Source organism: Engystomops pustulosus, chromosome 6, assembly GCF_040894005.1.
Source record: "Engystomops pustulosus chromosome 6, aEngPut4.maternal, whole genome shotgun sequence".
Classification (NCBI taxonomy): Eukaryota; Metazoa; Chordata; class Amphibia; order Anura; family Leptodactylidae; genus Engystomops; species Engystomops pustulosus.
The window spans coordinates 5820162-5841704 of record NC_092416.1 but is presented as its reverse complement, the minus strand read 5'-3'; the positions used below and the strand labels follow the sequence as shown (position 1 = coordinate 5841704).

At 45.7% G+C, this 21543-nt stretch overlaps 1 protein-coding gene across 1 annotated transcript in view; it reads right to left on the bottom strand.

The window, feature by feature from the left end:
• Positions 1–15228, bottom strand: part of LOC140065298 (uncharacterized) — a 36354-nt gene extending 21126 nt beyond the window's left edge. The window contains exons 1-5 of the mRNA XM_072112891.1: positions 15149–15228; positions 14373–14495; positions 3531–3683; positions 2504–2653; positions 2269–2421 (exon numbers count right to left, since the gene is read on the bottom strand). Coding sequence (XP_071968992.1) covers positions 2269–2421; positions 2504–2653; positions 3531–3683; positions 14373–14495; positions 15149–15197 — 628 coding nt within the window. The 5' untranslated portion in view covers positions 15198–15228. The remainder of the gene's footprint in view (positions 1–2268; positions 2422–2503; positions 2654–3530; positions 3684–14372; positions 14496–15148) is intronic.
• Positions 15229–21543: the final 6315 nt, after the last annotated feature.

Genomic DNA, 21543 nt, shown 5'->3' with positions numbered 1-21543 from the left:
TATGTGCTAGTAGTAGCTATAGGCAGTGTGTGTCTGTGTGCTAGTAGTAGCTATAGGCAGTGAGTGTCTATGTGCTAGTAGTAGCTATAGGCAGTGAGTGTCTATGTGCTAGTAGTAGCTATAGGCAGTGAGTGTCTGTGTGCTAGTAGTAGCTATAGGCAGTGAGTGTCTATGTGCTAGTAGTAGCTATAGGCAGTGAGTGTCTATGTGCTAGTAGTAGCTATAGGCAGTGAGTGTCTGTGTGCTAGTAGTAGCTATAGGCAGTGAGTGTCTGTGTGCTAGCGGTAGCTATAGGCAGTGAGTGTCTGTGTGCTAGTAGTAGCTATAGGCAGTGTGTATCTGTGTGCTAGCAGCTGCTATAGGCAGTGTGTGTCTGTGTGCTAGTAGTAGCTATAGGCAGTGAATGTCTGTGTGCTAGTAGTAGCTGTAGGCAGTGTGTGTCTGTGTGTGTTAGTAGTAGTTATAGGCAGTGTGTGTCTGTCTGCTAGTAGTAGCTATAGGCAGTGTGTGTCTGTGTGCTAGCAGTAGCTATAGGCAGTGTGTGTCTGTGTGCTAGTAGTAGCTATAGGCAGTGTGTGTCTGTGTGCTAGCAGTGGCTATAGGCAGTTAGTGTCTGTGCGCTAGCAGTAGCTATAGGCAGTGTGTGTCTCTGTGCTAGCAGTAGCTATAGGCAGTGTGTGTCTGTGTGCTAGCAGGAGCTATAGGCAGTGTATGTCTGTGTGCTAGTAGTAGCCATAGGCAGTGTGTGTCTGTGTGCTAGCAGTAGCTATAGGCAGTGTGTCTCTGTGCTAGCAGTAACTATAGGCAGTGAGTGTCTGTGTGCTAGTAGTAGCTATAGGCAGTGAGCGTCTGTGTGCTAGCAGGAGCTATAGGCAGTGTGTGTCTGTGTGCTAGCGGTAGCTATAGGCAGTGTTTGTCTGTGCGCTAGCGGTAGCTATAGGCAGTGAGTGTCTGTGCGCTAGCAGTGGCTATAGGCAGTGTGTGTCTGTGCGCTAGCGGTAGCTATAGGCAGTGAGTGTCTATGCTAGCAGTAGCTATAGGCAGTGTGTGTCTGTGTGCTAGCAGTAGCTATAGGCAGTGTGTGTCTGTGTGCTAGCGGTAGCTATAGGCAGTGTGTGTCTGTGCGCTAGCGGTAGCTATAGGCAGTGAGTGTCTGTGCGCTAGCGGTAGCTATAGGCAGTGTGTGTCTGTGTGCTAGTAGTAGCTATAGGCAGTGTGTGTCTGTGTGCTAGCAGTGGCTATAGGCAGTTAGTGTCTGTGCGCTAGCAGTGGCTATAGGCAGTGTGTGTCTGTGTGCTAGTAGTAGCTATAGGCAGTGTGTGTCTGTGCGCTAGCGGTAGCTATAGGCGGTGTGTGTCTGTGTGCTAGCGGTAGCTATAGGCAGTGTGTGTCTGTGTGCTAGCGGTAGCTATAGGCAGTGTGTGTCTGTGTGCTAGCGGTAGCTATAGGCAGTGTGTGTCTGTGTGCTAGCGGTAGCTATAGGCAGTGTGTGTCTGTGCGCTAGCGGTAGCTATAGGCAGTGAGTGTCTGTGCGCTAGCGGTAGCTATAGGCAGTGTGTGTCTGTGTGCTAGTAGTGGCTATAGGCAGTGTGTGTCTGTGTGCTAGTAGTAGCTATAGGCAGTGTGTCTCTGTGCTAGCAGTAGCTATAGGCAGTGTGTGTCTGTGTGCTAGCAGTAGCTATGGGCAGTGTGTGTCTGTGCGCTAGCAGTAGCTATAGGCAGTGTGTGTCTGTGTGCTAGTAGTAGCTATGGGCAGTGTGTGTCTGTGCGCTAGCAGTAGCTATAGGCAGTGTGTGTCCAGATGATCTGTACGGCACCTAAATGAATGCATATCTGGGTGTCTGTGTGCAGTCCTGGTGTGGACGTCTTGTAAGCCTTAATTACGAGCGGTGGCAGTGACAAGTTGTATGTAATAAATGTATGACTATATCGGGGTGCAGAGTGGCTCTGTGCTGCAGCGTTTCTATAGGCACGTAAGTGGTAGGGGGTGCATACTTTGTTTGTGCGCCCCCTGGCTGGGCTGTGTGTATAGTGTCTGGGATTCAGAAGCATTTGGTTTCCCTGACATGCAGATTGAGCTGAGTGGGTGTGCTGTGTGCTAGGGGAGTAGGAATTATCGTACAGGCGCCATTTTGTATGATTGGGGGTGTGGGGACGAAGCTTAAGGGCTAATTTGCGTGGTTCCCTGTTGTGAGTGCACCCCGTGTTTGGATTCTGGCGACAATATGTGATTATAATTATTACCAATACACAATGCAGATCACTCACCGACCGGCAGGAAGCTTTTCCTCTGTGCTACTTGACATTCAACATCATGTAAGTCTAAATCGAGGTCACTGTCATCAAATTTCATTATGAATTTATGCGCAGCACAGTATTGGGCGGTTGAGCAGCCATGTTGGAACTCAGTGGGGGTCCTGTCTGTTTCCGAAAAATAAATTGATAAAGTAAGGAAAGTGTTATATGAAATGGGGCATGGAAACAATTCTGCTCGAATTTCCACCTGAATCCTCCGGTATTTTGCTTCTGAACTTAAAACATTGGTCCTCGTCTCCAGAACACTTCATGGCGTGACGCGGCTCATATTCGTCCCCCAAGGAGGAGGAAGAGGCCGGGCAGAGAAGTCCATTAAAGGTGGTGTTATCTGGTGGCACTAGAAAGACAAAGGGAGACAGAAAGGTGTCTCAGATTGTTGTTGACTCTTCCACCATTTTTCGGCTTACGTTGTCATGGTTATACATTGCTACAGCATATGAGGGGGTTTTCTGCTTATTGCAGAAAGAGTCAGGAGACCAGAACAGGGGTTAGGAGGAGCTCAAAGTCGATCAGGCAGGATATGGATAAGGTCCTGGATTTATGGTTCTGGGTCAGACAGGATAAGGATTCCGGATCAGGTACAAAAAAAACTTCACCGTATGGTTCGGAACAGTCTGGAGGTACACAGGGTACCTAATCTGTAACCTGTAAGACTCAAACTGAAACTGAAACTAACACTGACCTCCAGCTTTCTAGGTAACAGATATAGCAAGGTAGCTGTCCATCAGCACCCAGCAAGGCCACCCAAGATGTGGTTCTCAAACTATTAACTCAGCACCCCGAGTCCTTTCAAAGAATTTTGACAATCAGTCCAGGAGTTTGACAATTGTAATACTCTCCACTGTCAGAGAGGAGTGCTGGAATGGAGGAGGGGGCATGTGATATGCTAATCTTCTCTGACACTGTCCAATTAGCAGCAGACAGTAGCAGTGAAGCTGCTGTGTTCATAAGCTGCATTAACATTACCTTACCTTAATATTGTAATTAAATTAAATTATTAATCAATTGCGATCTATTGATGCCTTTTGGGAAGTCTTACAGGACTAGCTGAACCGGGAAATCTTTACTAATATAGTAATTATATACAAGTTGTTACTGAGAATCCCATAAGCACCAAACAATGGCGCCATTCTCAGCTGTGCTAATAAGGATTGATGAGACGCTAAACACAGATGCAGGGAACATTCCCTCTATGATCCCCCCATTATACCTACACATTGGGATCGCCACACGGCAGTTATCTGTGGAGCAGCAGTCTGTGCTGAACTTCATTTTATGAGATTGAGATGATACACTGCCCCGTTGTCCACAGGTATTGGAATCCATACACCGTCTTCTGACAAAATGCAAATTTATACCATTCACAACTGAAAAAAAACAGCATATCAAATATTAAAATAAAATATTGTGTTATATTGTTGTATAATTTACAATATAATAGGGCCAGAAAATGTCTTGATAATGGGAAAGGAAATGATCTCAAACCACTGTCCAATGTGCATAAATAACACTGCCCCAATGTGTATAAATAACACTACCCCAATGTCTATACATAAAACTGCCTCAATGTGTATAAATAACACTGCCCCAATGTGCATAAATAACACTGCCCCAATGTCTATAAATAACACTGCCCCAATGTCTATAAATAACACTGCCCCAATGTGTATAATAAACATTGCCCCAATGTGTATAAATAACACTGCCCCAATGTGTATAAATAACACTGCCCCAATGTGTATAAATAACACTACCCCAATGTCTATAAATAAAACTGCCCCAATGTGTATAAATAACACTGCCCCAAAGTGTATAAATAAAACTGCCCCAAAGTGTATAAATAAAACTGCCCCAAAGTGTATAAATAACACTGCCCCAATGTGTATATAAATAACACTGCCCTTATGTGTATAAATAACACTGCACCAATGTGTATACATAACACTGCACCAATGTGTATAAATAACTCTGCCCTAATGTGCATAAATAACACTGCCCCAATGTGCATAAATAACACTGCCCCAATGTGTATAAATAAAACTGCCCCAATGTGAATAAATAACATTGCCCCAATGTACATAAATAACACTGCACTAATGTGCATAAATAACACTGCACTAATGTGCATAAATAACACTGCCCCAATGTGTATAAATAACACTGCCCCAATGTGTATAAATAACACTGCCCCAATGTGTATAAATAACACTGCCCCAATGTGTATAAATAACACTGCCCCAATGTGTATAAATAACACTGCCCCAATGTGTATAAATAACACTGCCCCAATGTGTATAAATAACACTGTCCCAATGTGTATAAATAACACTGCCCCAATGTGTATAAATAACACCGCCCCAATGTGTATATAAATAACACTGCCCTAATGTGTATAAATAACACTGCACCAATGTGTATAAATAACACTGCACCAATGTGTATAAATAACACTGCCCCAATGTGCATAAATAAAACTGCCCCAATGTGTATAAATAAAACTGCCCCAATGTGAATAAATAACATTGCCCCAATGTACATAAATAACACTGCACTAATGTGCATAAATAACACTGCCCCAATGTACATAAATAACACTGCACTAATGTATATAAATAACACTGCCCCAATGTGCATAAATAACATTGCTCCAATGTGTATAAATAACCCTACCCCAATGTGTATAAATAACACTGCCCCAATGTGTATAAATAACACTGCCCCAATGTGTATAAATAACACTGCCCTATGTGTATAAATAACACTGCACCATTGTGCATAAATAACACTGCACCATTGTGCATAAATAACACTGCCCCAATGTGTATAAATAACACTGTCCCAAATAGTATAAATAACACTGCCCCAATGTGTATAAATAACACTGCCCCAATGTGTATAAATAACACTGCCCCAATGTGCATAAACAACACTGTACCAATGTGCATAAATAAAACTGCCCCCAATGTGTATAAAGAACACTGCCCCAATGTGAATAAATAACATTGCCACAATGGGGGTCATTCACAAAGGGCCCGATTCACGTTTTCCCAACGTGTTACCCGAATATTTCCAATTTGCGACGACTTTCCCTGAATTGCCCCGGGATTTTGGCGCACGCCATCAGATTTTGGCGCATCGGCACCGGCATGCACGCGACAGAAATTGGGGGGGGTAGCCGAAAGAAAACCCGACGGATTCGGAAAAACCGCCGCATTTAAAACAAAAAATGTGTTGCGAGAATTACACTTACCTTCACTAGGTATAGGCCTGTGAATTTTAGGGCATTCCAGTGCGCCTCCGGGGAACTTTAGCGCCAGACCCGAATCCACCGGAGAGAATGCGCCGCTGGATCGCGAACGGACCGGGTAAGTAAATCTGCCCCAATGTGTATAAATAACACTGCACCAATGTATATAAATAACACTGCCCCAATGTGCATAAACAACATTGCTCCAATGTGTATAAATAACCCTACCCCAATGTGTATAAATAACCCTACCCCAATGTGTGTAAATAAAACTGCCCCAATGTGTATAAATAACACTGCACCAATGTGTATAAATAACACTGCCCCAATGTGTGTAAATAAAACTGCCCCAATGTGTATAAATAACACTGCACCAATGTGTATAAATAACACTGCCCCAATGTGCATAAATAACACTTCCCAAATGTGTATAAATAACACTGCCCCAATGTGTATAAATAATACTGCCCTAATATGTATAAATAACATTGCCCCAATGTGTATAATAACACCGCCCCAATGTGCATAGATAACCCTGCCCCACTGTGCATAAATAACACTGCCCCACTGTGCATAAATAACACTGCTCCTTTGCATATTAACAACACTGCCCCAATGTGTATAAATAATACTGCCCAAATATGTATGAATAACATTGCCCCAATGTGCTTAAATAACACTGCCCAATGTGCATAAATAACACTTCCCAAATGTGCATAAATAACCCTGCCCCACTGTGCATAAATAACCCTGCCCCACTGTGCATAAATAACACTGCCCCAATGTGCATAAATAACACTATTCCACTGCATATAAATAAAACTGCCCCAATGTGTATAAATAATACTGCCCTAATATGTATAAATAAAATTTCCCCAATGTGCATAAATAACACTGCCCCAATGTGCATAAATAACACTGCCCAAATGTGCATAAATAACCCTGCCCCACTGTGCATAAATAACACTGCCCCAATGTGCATAAATACCAGTGCCCCACTATGCATAAATAACACTGCCCTAATGTGCATAAATAACACTGCCCCAATGTTCATAAATAACAGTGCCCCACTATGCATAAATAACACTACCCCAATGTGTATAAATAACACTGCCCCAATGTGTATAAATAACACTGCCCGAATGTGCATAAATAACACTGCGATAATGTGTATAAAAAACACTTCCCAAATGTGTACAAATAACCCTGCCCCACTGTGCATAAATAACCCTGCCCAATGTGCATAGATAACCCTGCCCCAATGTGCATAGATAACCCTGCCCCAATGTGCATAGATAACCCTGCCCCAATGTGCATAAATAACACTGCTCCATTGCATATTAACAACACTGCCCCAATGTGTATAAATAATACTGCCCTAATATGTATAAATAACATTGCCCCAATGTGCATAAATAACACTGCCCAATGTGCATAAATAACACTGCCCAAATGTGCATAATTAACCCTGCCCCACTGTGCATAAATAACACTGCCCCAATGTGCATAAATTACACTGCCCCAATGTGCATAAATAACACTGCCCCAATGTGCATAAATAACACTTTCCCAATGTGCATAAATAACCCTGCCACAATGGGGGTCATTTACTAAGGGCCCGATTCGCGTTTTCCCGACGTGTTACCCGAATATTTCCGATTTGCGCCGATTGTACCTGAATTGCCCCGGGATTGTGGCGCACGCGATCGGATTGTGGCGCATCGGCGCCGGCATGCGTGCGACGGAAATCGGGGGGCGTGGCCCGAACGAAAACCCGACGTATTCGGAAAAACCGCCGCATTTAAAAACCGAAAAAGTGTCGCTTGGGGAGCGCTTACCTTCACCTGGTCCGAGGTGGTGCATTCCGGCGCGATGAGATGACTTTCAGCGCAGCAGTGCCACCTGGTGGACGGCGGAAGAACTACATTCATAAATCCCGGCCGGACCCGAATGCAGAGCAGAGAACGCACCGCTGGATCGCAACTGGACCGGGTAAGTAAATGTGCCCCAATGTGCATAAATAACACTACCCTAATGTGCATAAATAATCCTGCCCACTGTGCATAAATAACCCTGCCCCACTGTGCATGAATAACCCTGCCCCACTGTGAATAAATAACACTGCCCCAATGTGTATATGTGTATAATAACACTGCCCCAATGTGTATAAATAACACTGTCCCAATGTATATAAATAACACTGCCCCAATGTGTATAAGTGTATAAATAACACTGCCCCAATGTGTATAAATAACACTGTCCCAATGTGTATAAATAACACTGCCCCAATGTGTATATGTGTATAAATAACACTGCCACAATGTGCATAAATAACACTGCCCCAATGTGCATGAATAACCCTGCCCACTGTGCATAAATAACCCTGCCCCACTGTGCATAAATAACCCTGCCCCACTGTGCATAAATAACCCTGCCCCACTGTGCATAAATAACCCTGCCCCACTGTGCATAAATAACCCTGCCCCACTGTTCATAAATAACCCTGCCCCACTGTGAATAAATAGCACTGCCCCATTGCATATAAATAACACCGTCCCAATGTGTATAAGTGACACTGCCCAAATGTCTATAAATAACACTGCCCTAATATGTATAAATAACATTGCCCCAATGTGCATAAATAACACTACCCCAATGTGCATAAATAACACTACCCCAATGTGCATAAATAACAATGCCCCAATGTGCATAAATAACACTGCCCTAATGTGTATAAATAACACTTTCCCAATGTGTATAAATAACACTGCCCCAATGTGCATAAATAACACTGCCCCAATGTGCATAAATAACACTGCCCCAATGTGCATAAATAACCCTGCCACAATGTACATAAATAACACTACCCTAATGTGCATAAATAACCCTGCCCCAATGTGCATAAATAACCCTGCCCCACTGTGCATAAATAACTTTGCCCCACTGTGAATAAATAACACTGCCCCACTGTGCATACATAACCCTGCCCCACTGTGCATAAATAACCCTGCCCCACTGTGCATAAATAACCCTGCCCCATTGCATATAAATAACACCGTCCCAATGTGTATAAGTGTCACTGCCCAAATGTCTAAAAAATAACACTGCCCTAATATGTATAAATAACACTACCCTAATGTGCATAAATAACTCTGCACCAATGCGTATAAATAACACTGCCCCAATGTGTATAAATAACACTGCCCCAATGTGCATAAATAACACTGCCCTAATGTGCATAAATAACACTGCCCCAATGTTCATAAATAACACTTCCCCAATGTGCATAAAAAACACTGCCCCAACGTATATATATAAAACTGCCCCATTGAGCATAAATAACATTGCCCAGTATGTGCATAAATAACACTGCCCTAATGTGCATAAATAACCCTGCATCACTGTGCATAAATAACACTGCCCAACTGTGCATAAATAACACTGCCCCACAGTGCATAAATAACACCACACCAATGTGCATAAATAACACTGCCCCATTGCATATAAATAACACTGCCCCAATGTGTATAAGTAACACTGCCCTAATGTTTTTAAATAACACTGCCCTAATATGTATAAATAACACTGCCCCAATGTGTATAAATAACACTGCCTGAATGTGCATAAATAACATTGCCTGAATGTGCATAAATAACCCTGCCCCACTGTGCTTAAATAACCCTGCCCCACTGTGCATAAATAATCCTGCACCACTGTGCATAAAAACACTGCCCCACTGTGCATACATAACACTGCCCCATTGCAAATAAATACCACTGCCCTAATGTGTATAAGTGACACTGCCCTAATGGGTATAAATAACACTATTCCAATGTCTGTAAATAAAACTGCCCTGATATGTATAAATAACATTATCCCATTGTGCATAAATAACACTGCCCAAATGTGCATAAATAACACTGCCCCAATGTGCATAAATAACCCTGCCCCACTGTGCATAAATAACCCTGCCCCACTGTGCATAAATAACACTGCCCCACTGTGCATAAATAACCCTGCCCCACTGTGCATAAATAACACTGCCCCACTGTGCATAAATAACACTGCCCCATTGTGCATAAATAACACTGCCCCACTGTGCATAAATAACACTGCCCCATTGCATATAAATAACACTGCCCTAATATGTATATATAACATTGCCCCAATGCGCATAAATAACACTGCCCCAATGTGCATAAATAACACTGCCCCAATGTGCATAAATAACACTGCCCCAATGTGCATAAGTAACACTACCCCAATGTGCATTAATAACACTGCCCCAATGTGCATAAATAACACTGCCCTAATGTGCATTATTAACCCTGCCCCACTGTGCATAAATAACCCTTCCCCACTGTGCATAAATTACATTGCCCCACTGTGCATAAATTACACCGCACCAATGTGCATGAATAACACTGCTCCATTGCATATAAATAACACTGCCCCACTGTGCATAAATAACCCTGCCCTACTGTGCATAAATAACACTGCCCCACTGTGCATAAATAACACTGCCCCAATGTGCATAAATAACACTGCCCCACTGTGCATAAATAACACTGCCCCAATGTGCATAAATAACACAGCCCCAATGTGCATTAATAACACTGCCCCAATGTGCATAAATAACACTGCCCTAATGTGCATAAATAACCCTTCCCCACTGTGCATAAATTACATTGCCCCACTGTGCATAAATTACACCGCACCAATGTGCATGAATAACACTGCTCCATTGCATATAAATAACACTGCCCCACTGTGCATAAATAACCCTGCCCTACTGTGCATAAATAACACTGCCCCACTGTGCATAAATAACACTGCCCCAATGTGCATAAATAACACTGCCCCAATGTGCATAAATAACACTGCCCCAATGTGCATAAGTAACACTACCCCAATGTGCATTAATAACCCTGCCCCACTGTTCTTAAATAACCCTGCCCCACTGTGCATAAATAATCCTGCACCACTGTGCATAAAAACACTGCCCCACTGTGCATAAATAACCCTGCCCCACTGTGCATAAATAACACTGCCCCACTGTGCATAAATAACACTGCCCCACTGTGCATAAATAACCCTGCCCCACTGTGCATAAATAACCCTTCCCCACTGTGCATAAATAACACTGCCCCACTGTGCATAAATAACACTGCCCCATTGTGCATAAATAACACTGCCCCACTGTGCATAAATAACCCTGCCCCATTGCATATAAATAACAATGCCCTAATATGTATATATAACATTGCCCCAATGTGCATAAGTAACACTACCCCAATGTGCATTAATAACACTGCCCCAATGTGCATAAATAACACTGCCCTAATGTGCATTAATAACCCTGCCCCACTGTGCATAAATAACCCTTCCCCACTGTGCATAAATTACATTGCCCCACTGTGCATAAATTACACCGCACCAATGTGCATGAATAACACTGCTCCATTGCATATAAATAACACTGCCCACCTGTGCATAAATAACCCTGCCCTACTGTGCATAAATAACACTGCCCTACTGTGCATAAATAACACTGCCCCACTGTGCATAAATAACACTGCCCCACTGTGCCTAAATAATACTGCCCCATTGTTCATAAATAACACTGCCCCACTGTGCATAAATAACACTGCTCCAATGTGCATAAATAACTCTGTCCCACTGTGCAAAAATAACACTGCCCCACTGTGCATAAATAACATTGCCCCACTGTGCATAAATTACACCGCACCAATGTGCATGAATAACACTGCCCCATTGCATATAAATAACACATCCTCACTGTGCATAAATAACCCTGTCCCACTGTGCATAAATAACCCTGCCCCACTGTGCATAAATAACACTGCCCCAAAGTGCATAAATAACCCTGCCCCACTGTACATAAAACACCCTGCCCCACTGTGAATAAAACACCCTGCCCCAATGTGCATAAATAACCCTGCCCCACTGTGCATAAATAACACTTCCCCACTGTGTATAAATAACCCTGCCCCACTGTGCATAAATAACACTGCCCCAATGTGCATAAATAACCCTGCCCCACTGTACATAAAACACCCTGCCCCACTGTGAATAAAACACCCTGCCCCAATGTGCATAAATAACCCTGCCCCACTGTGCATAAATAACACTTCCCCACTGTGCATAAATAACACTGCCCCAATGTGCATAAACAACACTGCCCCACTGTGCATAAAAAACACTGCCCCAATGTGTATAAATAACACTGTTCTAATATGTATATATAACATTGCCCCAATGTGCATAAATAACACTGCCCCAATGTGCATAAATAACACTGCCCCACTGTGCATAAATAACATTGCCCCACTGTGCATAAATTACACCGCACCAATGTGCATGAATAACACTGCCCCATTGCATATAAATAACACATCCTCACTGTGCATAAATAACCCTGCCCCACTGTGCATAAATAACCCTGCCCCACTGTGCATAAATAACCCTGCCCCACTGTGCATAAATAACACTGCCCCAATGTGAATAAATAACCCTGCCCCACTGTACATAAAACACCCTGCCCCACTGTGAATAAATAACACTGCCCCAATGTGCATAAATAACCCTGCCCCACTGTGCATAAATAACACTGCCCCACTGTACATAAATAACCCTGCCCCACTATGCATAAATAACACTGCCCTAATGTGCATAAATAACCCTGCCCCACTGTGCATAAATAACCCTGCCCCGCTGTGCATAAATAACCCTGCCCCACTGTGCATAAATAACACTGCCCCACTGTGCATAAATAACCCTGCCCCACTATGCATAAATAACACTGCCCTAATGTGCATAAATAACCCTGCCCCACTGTGCATAAATAACCCTGCCCCACTATGCATAAATAACACTGCCCTAATGTGCATAAATAACCCTGCCCCACTGTGCATAAATAACCCTGCCCCACTGTGCATAAATAACCCTGCCCCACTGTGCATAAATAACCCTGCCCCACTGTGCATAAAAACACTGCCCCACTGTGCCTAAATAACACTACCCCACTGTGCATAAATAACACTACCCCACTGTGCATAAATAACTGCCCCACTGTGCATATATCTACCCTCCAGCAGCCTCCTGTCTGCTATCTAGCCTCCTGTCCGCTATCTACCCTCCAGCAGCCCCCTGCCCGGTATCCTCCTCGTTCTGTGCTCCCCTGTCCCCTGTTTCTTACCATACCTCGTTTCCCTACTGCAGTCTCTCTCTCTGCTCATGACTCTTGCAGACATTATGTGAGGAGGTAACAGGGGCTGATCCCTCTTTCTCCTCGTCCCTGTGCTTTGGCTGCTCTTCAGCGCTAATATAGGGACCAGGAGGAGGTGGGACAAACCGTGAGAGGCGGAGGGGAACCCGGGACATTCTCCCAACCGCCCGTAACGGCAGATAGTGCCCAAGAAGCTGGACTGTCCTGCCGAACCCGGGACGGTTGGGAGGGTTGCATACAGTAGGCAGGCAGTAGGGGCAGACAGGGGCGAGTCTGCTTGACATCATACAGTGTGCGCGGAAGGAGGTGTGTCTCTGTGACATCATACAGTGTGCGCGGAAGGAGGTGTGTCTCTGTGACATCATACAGTGTGCGCAGGTAGAGGTGTGTGTTTGTGACATTGTACAGTGCACGTATGTAAAGCACACAGAAATGTCACGGCACGCACTACAGCACAGGATACCATGGGGAGAAGTGAAAGCCGGAGTTTTCATTGAGTGGAGGCTGCTATTAGATATTTTATCGAGTGGAGGTAGCTGCTTGACACTTTAATGAGTGGAGGCTGCTGCTGTATTAACCCCTTCACGCTCTGTGACGGATATATCCGCCACGGAGCTATGAAGAGTGTATGAAGAGGGCTCACGGGCTGAGCTCTCTTCATACAGAGATGGGCTTTGCTGGTGCTTAATACTTTATTGAGTGGATGCTGTTACTGGATACTTTATTGATCGGAGGCTGCTTTTAGATATGTTATTGAGTGGAGGCTGCTGCTTGGTATTTTATTGAGTGGAGGCTGCTGCTGGATATTTTATTGAGTAGGGGCTGCTGCTGGTCATTTTGAGTGGAGGCTGCTGCTGGTCATTTTGAGTGGAGGCTGCTGGTCATTTTGAGTGGAGGCTGCTGCTGGATATTTTATTGAGTAGGGGCTGCTGCTGGATATTTTGAGTGGAGGCTGATGCTGGTCATTTTGAGTGGAGGCTGCTGGATATTTTATTGAGTAGGGGCTGCTGCTGGATATTTTGAGTGGAGGCTGCTGCTGGTCATTTTGAGTGGAGGCTGCTGCTGGATATTTTATTGAGTAGGGGCTGCTGCTGGATATTTTGAGTGGAGGCTGCTGCTGGTCATTTTGAGTGGAGGCTGCTGGTCATTTTGAGTGGAGGCTGCTGCTGGATATTTTATTGAGTAGGGGCTGCTGCTGGATATTTTGAGTGGAGGCTGATGCTGGTCATTTTGAGTGGAGGCTGCTGGATATTTTATTGAGTAGGGGCTGCTGCTGGATATTTTGAGTGGAGGCTGCTGCTGGTCATTTTGAGTGGAGGCTGCTGCTGGATATTTTATTGAGTAGGGGCTGCTGCTGGATATTTTGAGTGGAGGCTGCTGCTGGTCATTTTGAGTGGAGGCTGCTGCTGGATATTTTATTGAGTGGAGGCTGCTGCTGGATATTTTATTGAGTGGAGGCTGCTGCTGGATATTTTATTGAGTGGAGGCTGATAAATCATAAGGCACAGTCATGGTGTCTTGTTTATCATGATGGATTTTGATGGTAGATACAATACTCACTGTATAATCTGCTGCTGTGTAGCGTCATGCAAAGCTGGCCAGGGTCACACGGGCGGGTGACACCTGTGCAGTCAGCGGGGTCAGCACCAGCCCTGACACATGCTATACATTGCAGACAATTACCTGGAAATCACGGAAGAAAATGAAGGAAGAAGTGGCAGTAGTAATAATAGTAGTAGCCGCAGCGGTGCGTGTCACACAAGGTAGTAGACTGTAGTAGTAATAATAGTATTAGTAACAGTAGTAGTAATGGTACTGGTAGCAGGGGGCACAGCAGAACAGTATAGAACATCACATCACCCTACCTATGGGATCCAAAGAGAGGGACAGCACTATGCGAACAATTTCTGTGCTCTGACTCCCGGCCATTACCCCGCCCATTGCCCCTCCCACAGGCACTGTATAGTGTCGACCTGGCTCCCCACAAAGTGAAAAGCCTCCTTTTTGTGGCCGGCTCCTATATGCTCACTTAATGTCCTTGCCCCCCCCCCCCCTCATACCCCCCTCCTGTCCTCCATCCCAATCATATTGTGGCCTCCTGTCCTCCATTCCCTTCAGATTGTGGCCTCCTGTCCCCCATACCCCATGTATTGTGGCCTCCTGTTCTCCATCCCTTTTGTATTTTGGCCACCGTCCTCCATCTCCCTCATTCTGTGACATTCATTCATTTGGCCAATGTCCTCCATCCTGATCATATTGTGGCCAATTATCTCCATCCATCCTCATATTGTGGCCCTCTGCCCTCAATCTCCCTCAGATAGATAGAAGCAACTTACCTGAAGCCATCAGTAGGGTCTGGGTGGAGAGGATTAGTAGGAGACTCATGGTGGAGCAGGTCCTGATGTGTTTCAGCTTCTTCCTATGTAAAAGATACACAGTAATACACATCAGGCAGAGGTCCCCGGGGAGGCATCGCGGGACACAGGTGTCTTCATGAGTCACAGAGGAGCAAAACAAAGTCTAAGATAGAACATTATATCGAATGCAAAACATGCTTTTCAGTTATGGTCAAATAGTGGTCACAGTAATTTAATGGATACATACCTGTTTAAATAGTGGTCACTAAATTGTGAAGTATTGGGAAAGTACCAGATCCCACTGATCACATGTTGGTCAGGTACAGGTCACCTTCTAGTAACATGTAGGTCAGGCATTGGTTAGGTACAGGTTACCTGTTAAGACTGCCATGAACCTTTGGCTGTATGAATATTATAGCCCCTACAAGTCTGAAATTGCTTCCTTTATGTGGTACCAGAAGCTTCTTGGGGAATGGAGGATGCGTCCCGTCTTTCAATCTGAGGTTTCAGGAGGTTCTTTAAAGATTCATGTGTACATGTGTATTGATGCCTACACAGTTTTGATGCCTACACAGTTCACCACAGAAAGGTCTAAGGTGGCAATCGTTGTCAGCCCACTCTCTCGGAAAGCCCTGGCATAGGCCACCTCTCTCCGGGACAGGAACCACCCGTTCACTGCCAAGATCACTGCACTGTTTGATGAATTCTCGCCCATCTTCGAGGAACCAGCCCGGGCATCATTTGCTGAGACCGCCCTGTTGAAATTGCATCAAGGGGAGTTGTCAGTTGGCAACTACGTGGTTTAATTCCGCATTCTTGCCTCCGAGCACTCTTGGAACGAAGCAACCTTGGCCGCCACCTTTAAGAAAGTGTGATGAGGAGAAGAAAAAAAATCAGGCTGATACCGAGCAGCTCAGTGAAACACAACGTTTAATTTATAAGTTTACTGGACAACACGTTTCGGAGGCAGGTCCGATAGTACAATCTCTTAGGAGTTGCGGGGCTGGTGCGAATATATAGGAGATTGTGAGCTGGTGTGGACACAGCGTCTACATTACGCATTGTCCATCAAGCCTATGAACTAAATGTTCAGCGCAGTATCAGCCTGATTTTTTTTCTTCTCCTCATCACATTACTATCATCTGATACTTACCCCAGTAACAGATATCAGCAGAAGGATGGTTCACTCCATCCATGAATACATTACCGCGGACTTGAGAAAATCACTGTGACGAACCGCTGCCCACTGCCTCTGATCACGGAAATCTTTGACCACCTACATGGAGCCATTTGGAGTCTTCACCAAATTAGACCTATGTGGGGCATATTATCTCATCCGCATCCACAAAGGCGACAAATGGAAGACCGCCTTCTATACTTGTGATGGGCAATTTGAGTATCTGGTCATGCCGTTTGGACTCTGTAACGCACCAACCGTATTCCAGAAGTTTGTTAACAACATTTTTATTGACCTGTTATATACCTGTGTTGTGGTCTACCTGGACGATATCCTGGTGTTCTCTACTGACCACGAGTCCCATCGGGTTAATGTAAGATTAGTCCTCAGGCGCCTAAGGGCCAATCGCCTGTATGCCAAGCTGGAGAAATACCTATTTCATCAAAAGAGTCTTCCTTTCTTTGAGTATATCATCTCTGACAAGGGACTACAGATGGATCCCACAAATCTGTCATCGGTACTTCAGCGGCCTCACGCAGTGGATTTTCATGCCAACCAGAAATTCCTGGGCTTTTCTTACCGGCGGTGCATACTGCAGTTTTCCTCCCTTTTATCTCCCAAGAACGCCTGCTAGAGGTTGTTGCCTCTTCAGTAGGAGTTGGAGCCATTCTCTCCCACAAAGGGCCCAAAGACCACACTCACTTGCAGCTTCTTCTTGAAAACCTTCTCAGCCACAGAGAGAAACTACTCCATAGCTTATCGGGAGCTGCTGGCCATAAAGCTTGCCTTGGAAGAGTTGACGGTATCTTCTGGAAGGAGCTCATCATCCAGTCTGTATTTAAACCGACCACAAAAATCTCCTACATCTCCAGACCACTCAACGCCTCAATCCACGAAAGGCTCGCTGGTCCCTCTTCTTCTCTCGCTTCAACTTCCTGATCCATTTCCGACCAGCAGAGAAGAATGTTAAAGCCGAGCATATTGTTCCTCTTGAACGGCTTGTTATTGCTGTTCCTGCAGATCTACTGCAAATTCCTCCTGGAAATATCTATGTCCAACCCATTCTTCGGAAGAGGATATTATCTTGAGGATATTGCTCTCATGCGGCTGGACACCCTGGGGTGCAGAGATATATCATCATCTCTCGTTTCTACTGATGGCCGGGTCTGGTCAAGGATGTACAAGACTTTGTGAGTTCCTGTTCCCAAAATAAATCCTCACGTCTCAAACCAACAGCTCTGCTTTTGCCATTGCCTATACCCAGCTGCCCGTGAATGCACGTGGCCATGGACTTTGTTATGGATCTTCCACCATTTTCCATCATCTGGGTAGTCACAGACTGTTTCTCTTAAATGTCCCTCTTCATTCCTCTACCTGGTCTACCGTCAGCTCCTCGTCTTACCATCTTGTTCTTTCTCCACATCTTCCGGCTTCATGGACTTCCGCAGCACATTGTCTCGGACAAAGGGGTCCAGTTTGTTTCCAGATCCCGGCAATCTTTGCGCAACCAACTTCAAGTAACACTGGACTTCTCCTCTGCCTATCATCGACAGTCAAATGGGCAAGTGGAGAGAGTCAAACAGACTCTGGGCTGCTACCTACGACACTTTGTTTCCACTCAACAGGACAACTGGTCCACCATGTTGCCTTCGGCGTTCTTTGAGTCTGATGGTGCTGCTTCCTTCTTTGTTGTTTTTGGAGGCCCACTTCTTCCTCTCTCCTTGCCTTCTGATGTTCCCATCGTGGAAGACTTGGTACAAGACCTCAAGTCCATCTGGGAGCAAAATCATCAGTCTCTACTTCGGGCGTTCCCCTGCACCAAAACCCAGGCCGACAAGAAATGGAGGTCTCCTGCAGTCTTCTCACCGGGTGATAAAGTATGGCTATCCTCCGGATATGTCAGGCTGAATTTTCCCAGCTACAAACTTGGTCCTCGTTTTCCTTGGTCATTCCAGGTCATTCCAAGTTCTAATAACAAGCTTTGTCTTGAGAATCCCGAACTCCTTCCTTGTCTCTCTTCTAAAGGCTGTCATCTTGAATCACTTTTCCCGACAAGTCACTTCTCCATCTCGTGAGGCTTATTCCACCAATGTATTTAAAGTAAAAGAGATGGACACAAGTCAGTTAGAGGGAAGACAACATTATGTGCCCAGTTGCCTTAGAGAAAGCATCGATATTGAGACTCTTGTGATTTATCCATTGTTACCTCTGCTTCTTTTCCTGACCTCGAATCTCTACTGCCAGCCATAACCGTCTCCTTTGTTTCCAACTCCAATCCTGTGCCACCGGTCCTGTTCTCCGGCCTGACTTTGACTCTGACTGTATCTCGACTTGGCTATTACCACAAGCAAGTCACATCTGGGGAGCAACCTGGTGATATCCCATCGCAGCAAGTCCAACCCGCTTTGCGGCGTCTCTGGTGTATACTGGGTGCAACTTAGACTCCGGTCCCAGGTGTCGGCTCACTTCATCGGTCACGGGGTTTCAATGGGTCCACCACCACAGAACCTGACAACATGCAGATGGTCTTCTTATAGTGACATGCCGGTCAGGTACTGGCCCCCTTCTAGTGACATGCAGGTCAGGTACTGGTCCCCTTCTAGTGACATGTAGGTCAGGTACTGGTCTCCTCCTAGTGACATGCAGGTCAGGTACTGGTCTCCTCCTAGTGACATGCAGGTCAGGTACTGGTCTCCTTCTAGTGACATGCAGGTCAGGTACTGGTCTCCTTCTAGTGACATGCCGGTCAGGTACTAGTCTCCTTCTAGTGACATGCAGGTCAGGTACTGGTCTCCTAGTGACATGCAGGTCAGGTACTGGTCTCCTCCTAGTGACATGCAGGTCAGGTACTGGTCTCCTTCTAGTGACATGCAGGTCAGGTACTGGTCACCTTCTAGTGACATGCAGGTCAGGTACTGGTCCCCTTTCAGTGACATATAGGTCAGGTACTGGCCCCCTTCTAGTGACATGCAGGTCAGGTACTGGTCCCCTTCTAGTGACATGTAGGTCAGGTACTGGTCTCCTCCTAGTGACATGCAGGTCAGGTACTGGTCTCCTTCTAGTGACATGCAGGTCAGGTACTGGTCCCCTTCTAGTGACATGCAGGTCAGGTACTGGTCCCCTTTCAGTGACATATAGGTCAGGTACTGGTCTCCTTCTAGTGACATGCTTGTCAGATACAGGATCCCTTCTATGGATATTCGGGTCAGGTATTGATAATGCTCTGGTCACCTTCTAGACATATGATGATTGTCCACTTGACCCATCATGCTCTGTTGCTCTACTGTACTGGATAAATGAGATACTTTTCACCTACTCATTGGGTAGTAGACATGTATTGATCACCCAATGGTCACATACATACATTGATTAGTAGATTATAATTATGGTTCCCTCAAAGCCCTAAAAGGAAGGTAATGGTCCCCTCCTAGTGACATGCAGGTCAGGTACTGGTCTCCTCCTAGTGACATGCAGGTCAGGTATTGGTCACCTTCTAGTGACGTGCAGGTCAGCTACTGGTCTCCTTCTAGTGACATGCAGGTCAGGTACTGGTCTCCTTCTAGTGACATGCAGGTCAGGTATTGGTCTCCTCCTAGTGACATGCAGGTCAGGTACTGGTCTCCTCCTAGTGACATGCAGGTCAGGTACTGGTCTCCTCCTAGTGACATGCAGGTCAGGTACTGGTCTCCTCCTAGTGACATGCAGGTCAGGTACTGGTCTCCTCCTAGTGACATGCAGGTCAGGTAGTGGTCTTCTAGTGACATGCAGGTCAGGTACTGGTCTCCTCCTAGTGACAGGCAGGTCAGGTACTGGTCTCCTTCTAGTGACATGCAGGTCAGGTACTGGTCTCCTCCTAGTGACATGCAGGTCAGGTACTGGTCTCCTTCTAGTGACATGCAGGTCAGGTACTGGTCTCCTTCTAGTGACATGCAGGTCAGGTACTGTTCTCCTCCTAGTGACATGCAGGTCAGGTACTGGTCTCCTTCTAGTGACGTGCAGGTCAGCTACTGGTCTCCTTCTAGTGACATGCAGGTCAGGTACTCGTCTCCTTCTAGTGACATGCAGGTCAGGTACTGGTCTCCTTCTAGTGACATGCAGGTCAGGTAATGGTCTCCTTCTAGTGACATGCAGGTCAGGTACTGGTCTCCTTCTAGTGACATGCAGGTCAGGTACTGGTCTCCTTCTAGTGACATGCAGGTCAGGTACTCGTCTCCTTCTAGTGACTTGCAGGTCAGGTACTGGTCACCTTCTAGTGACATGCAGGTCAGGTACTGGTCGCCTTCTAGTGACATGCAGGTCAGGTTCTGGTCACCTTCTAGTGACATGCAGGTCAGGTACTGGTCTCCTCCTAGTGACATGCAGGTCAGGTACTGGTCTCCTTCTAGTGACATGCAGGTCAGGTACTGGTCCCCTCCTAGTGACATGCAGGTCAGGTACTGGTCTCCTCCTAGTGACATGCAGGTCAGGTACTGGTCTCCTTCTAGTGACATGCAGGTCAGGTACTGGTCTCCTTCTAGTGACATGTAGGTCAGGTACTGGTCTCCTTCTAGTGACATGTAGGTCAGGTACTGGTCTCCTTCTAGTGACATGCAGGTCAGGTACTGGTCTCCTTCTAGTGACATGCAGGTCAGGTACTGGTCTCCTCCTAGTGACATGCAGGTCAGGTACTGGTCTCCTCCTAGTGACATGCAGGTCAGGTACTGGTCTCCTTCTAGTGACATGCAGGTCAGGTACTGGTCTCCTTCTAGTGACATGTAGGTCAGGTACTGGTCTCCTTCTAGTGACATGTAGGTCAGGTACTGGTCTCCTTCTAGTGACATGCAGGTCAGGTACTGGTCTCCTTCTAGTGACATGCAGGTCAGGCACTGGTCTCCTTCTAGTGACATGCAGGTCAGGTACTGGTCACCTTCTAGTGACATGCAGGTCAGGTACTGGTCACCTCCTAGTGACATGCAGGTCAGGTACTGGTCGCCTTCTAGTGACATGCAGGTCAGGTACTGGTCACCTTCTAGTGACATGCAGGTCAGGTACTGGTCTCCTTCTAGTGACATGCAGGTCAGGTACTGGTCTCCTTCTAGTGACATGCAGGTCAGGTACTGGTCTCCTCCTAGTGACATGCAGGTCAGGTACTGGTCTCCTTCTAGTGACATGCAGGTCAGGTGCTGGTCTCCTCCTAGTGACATGCAGATCAGGTACT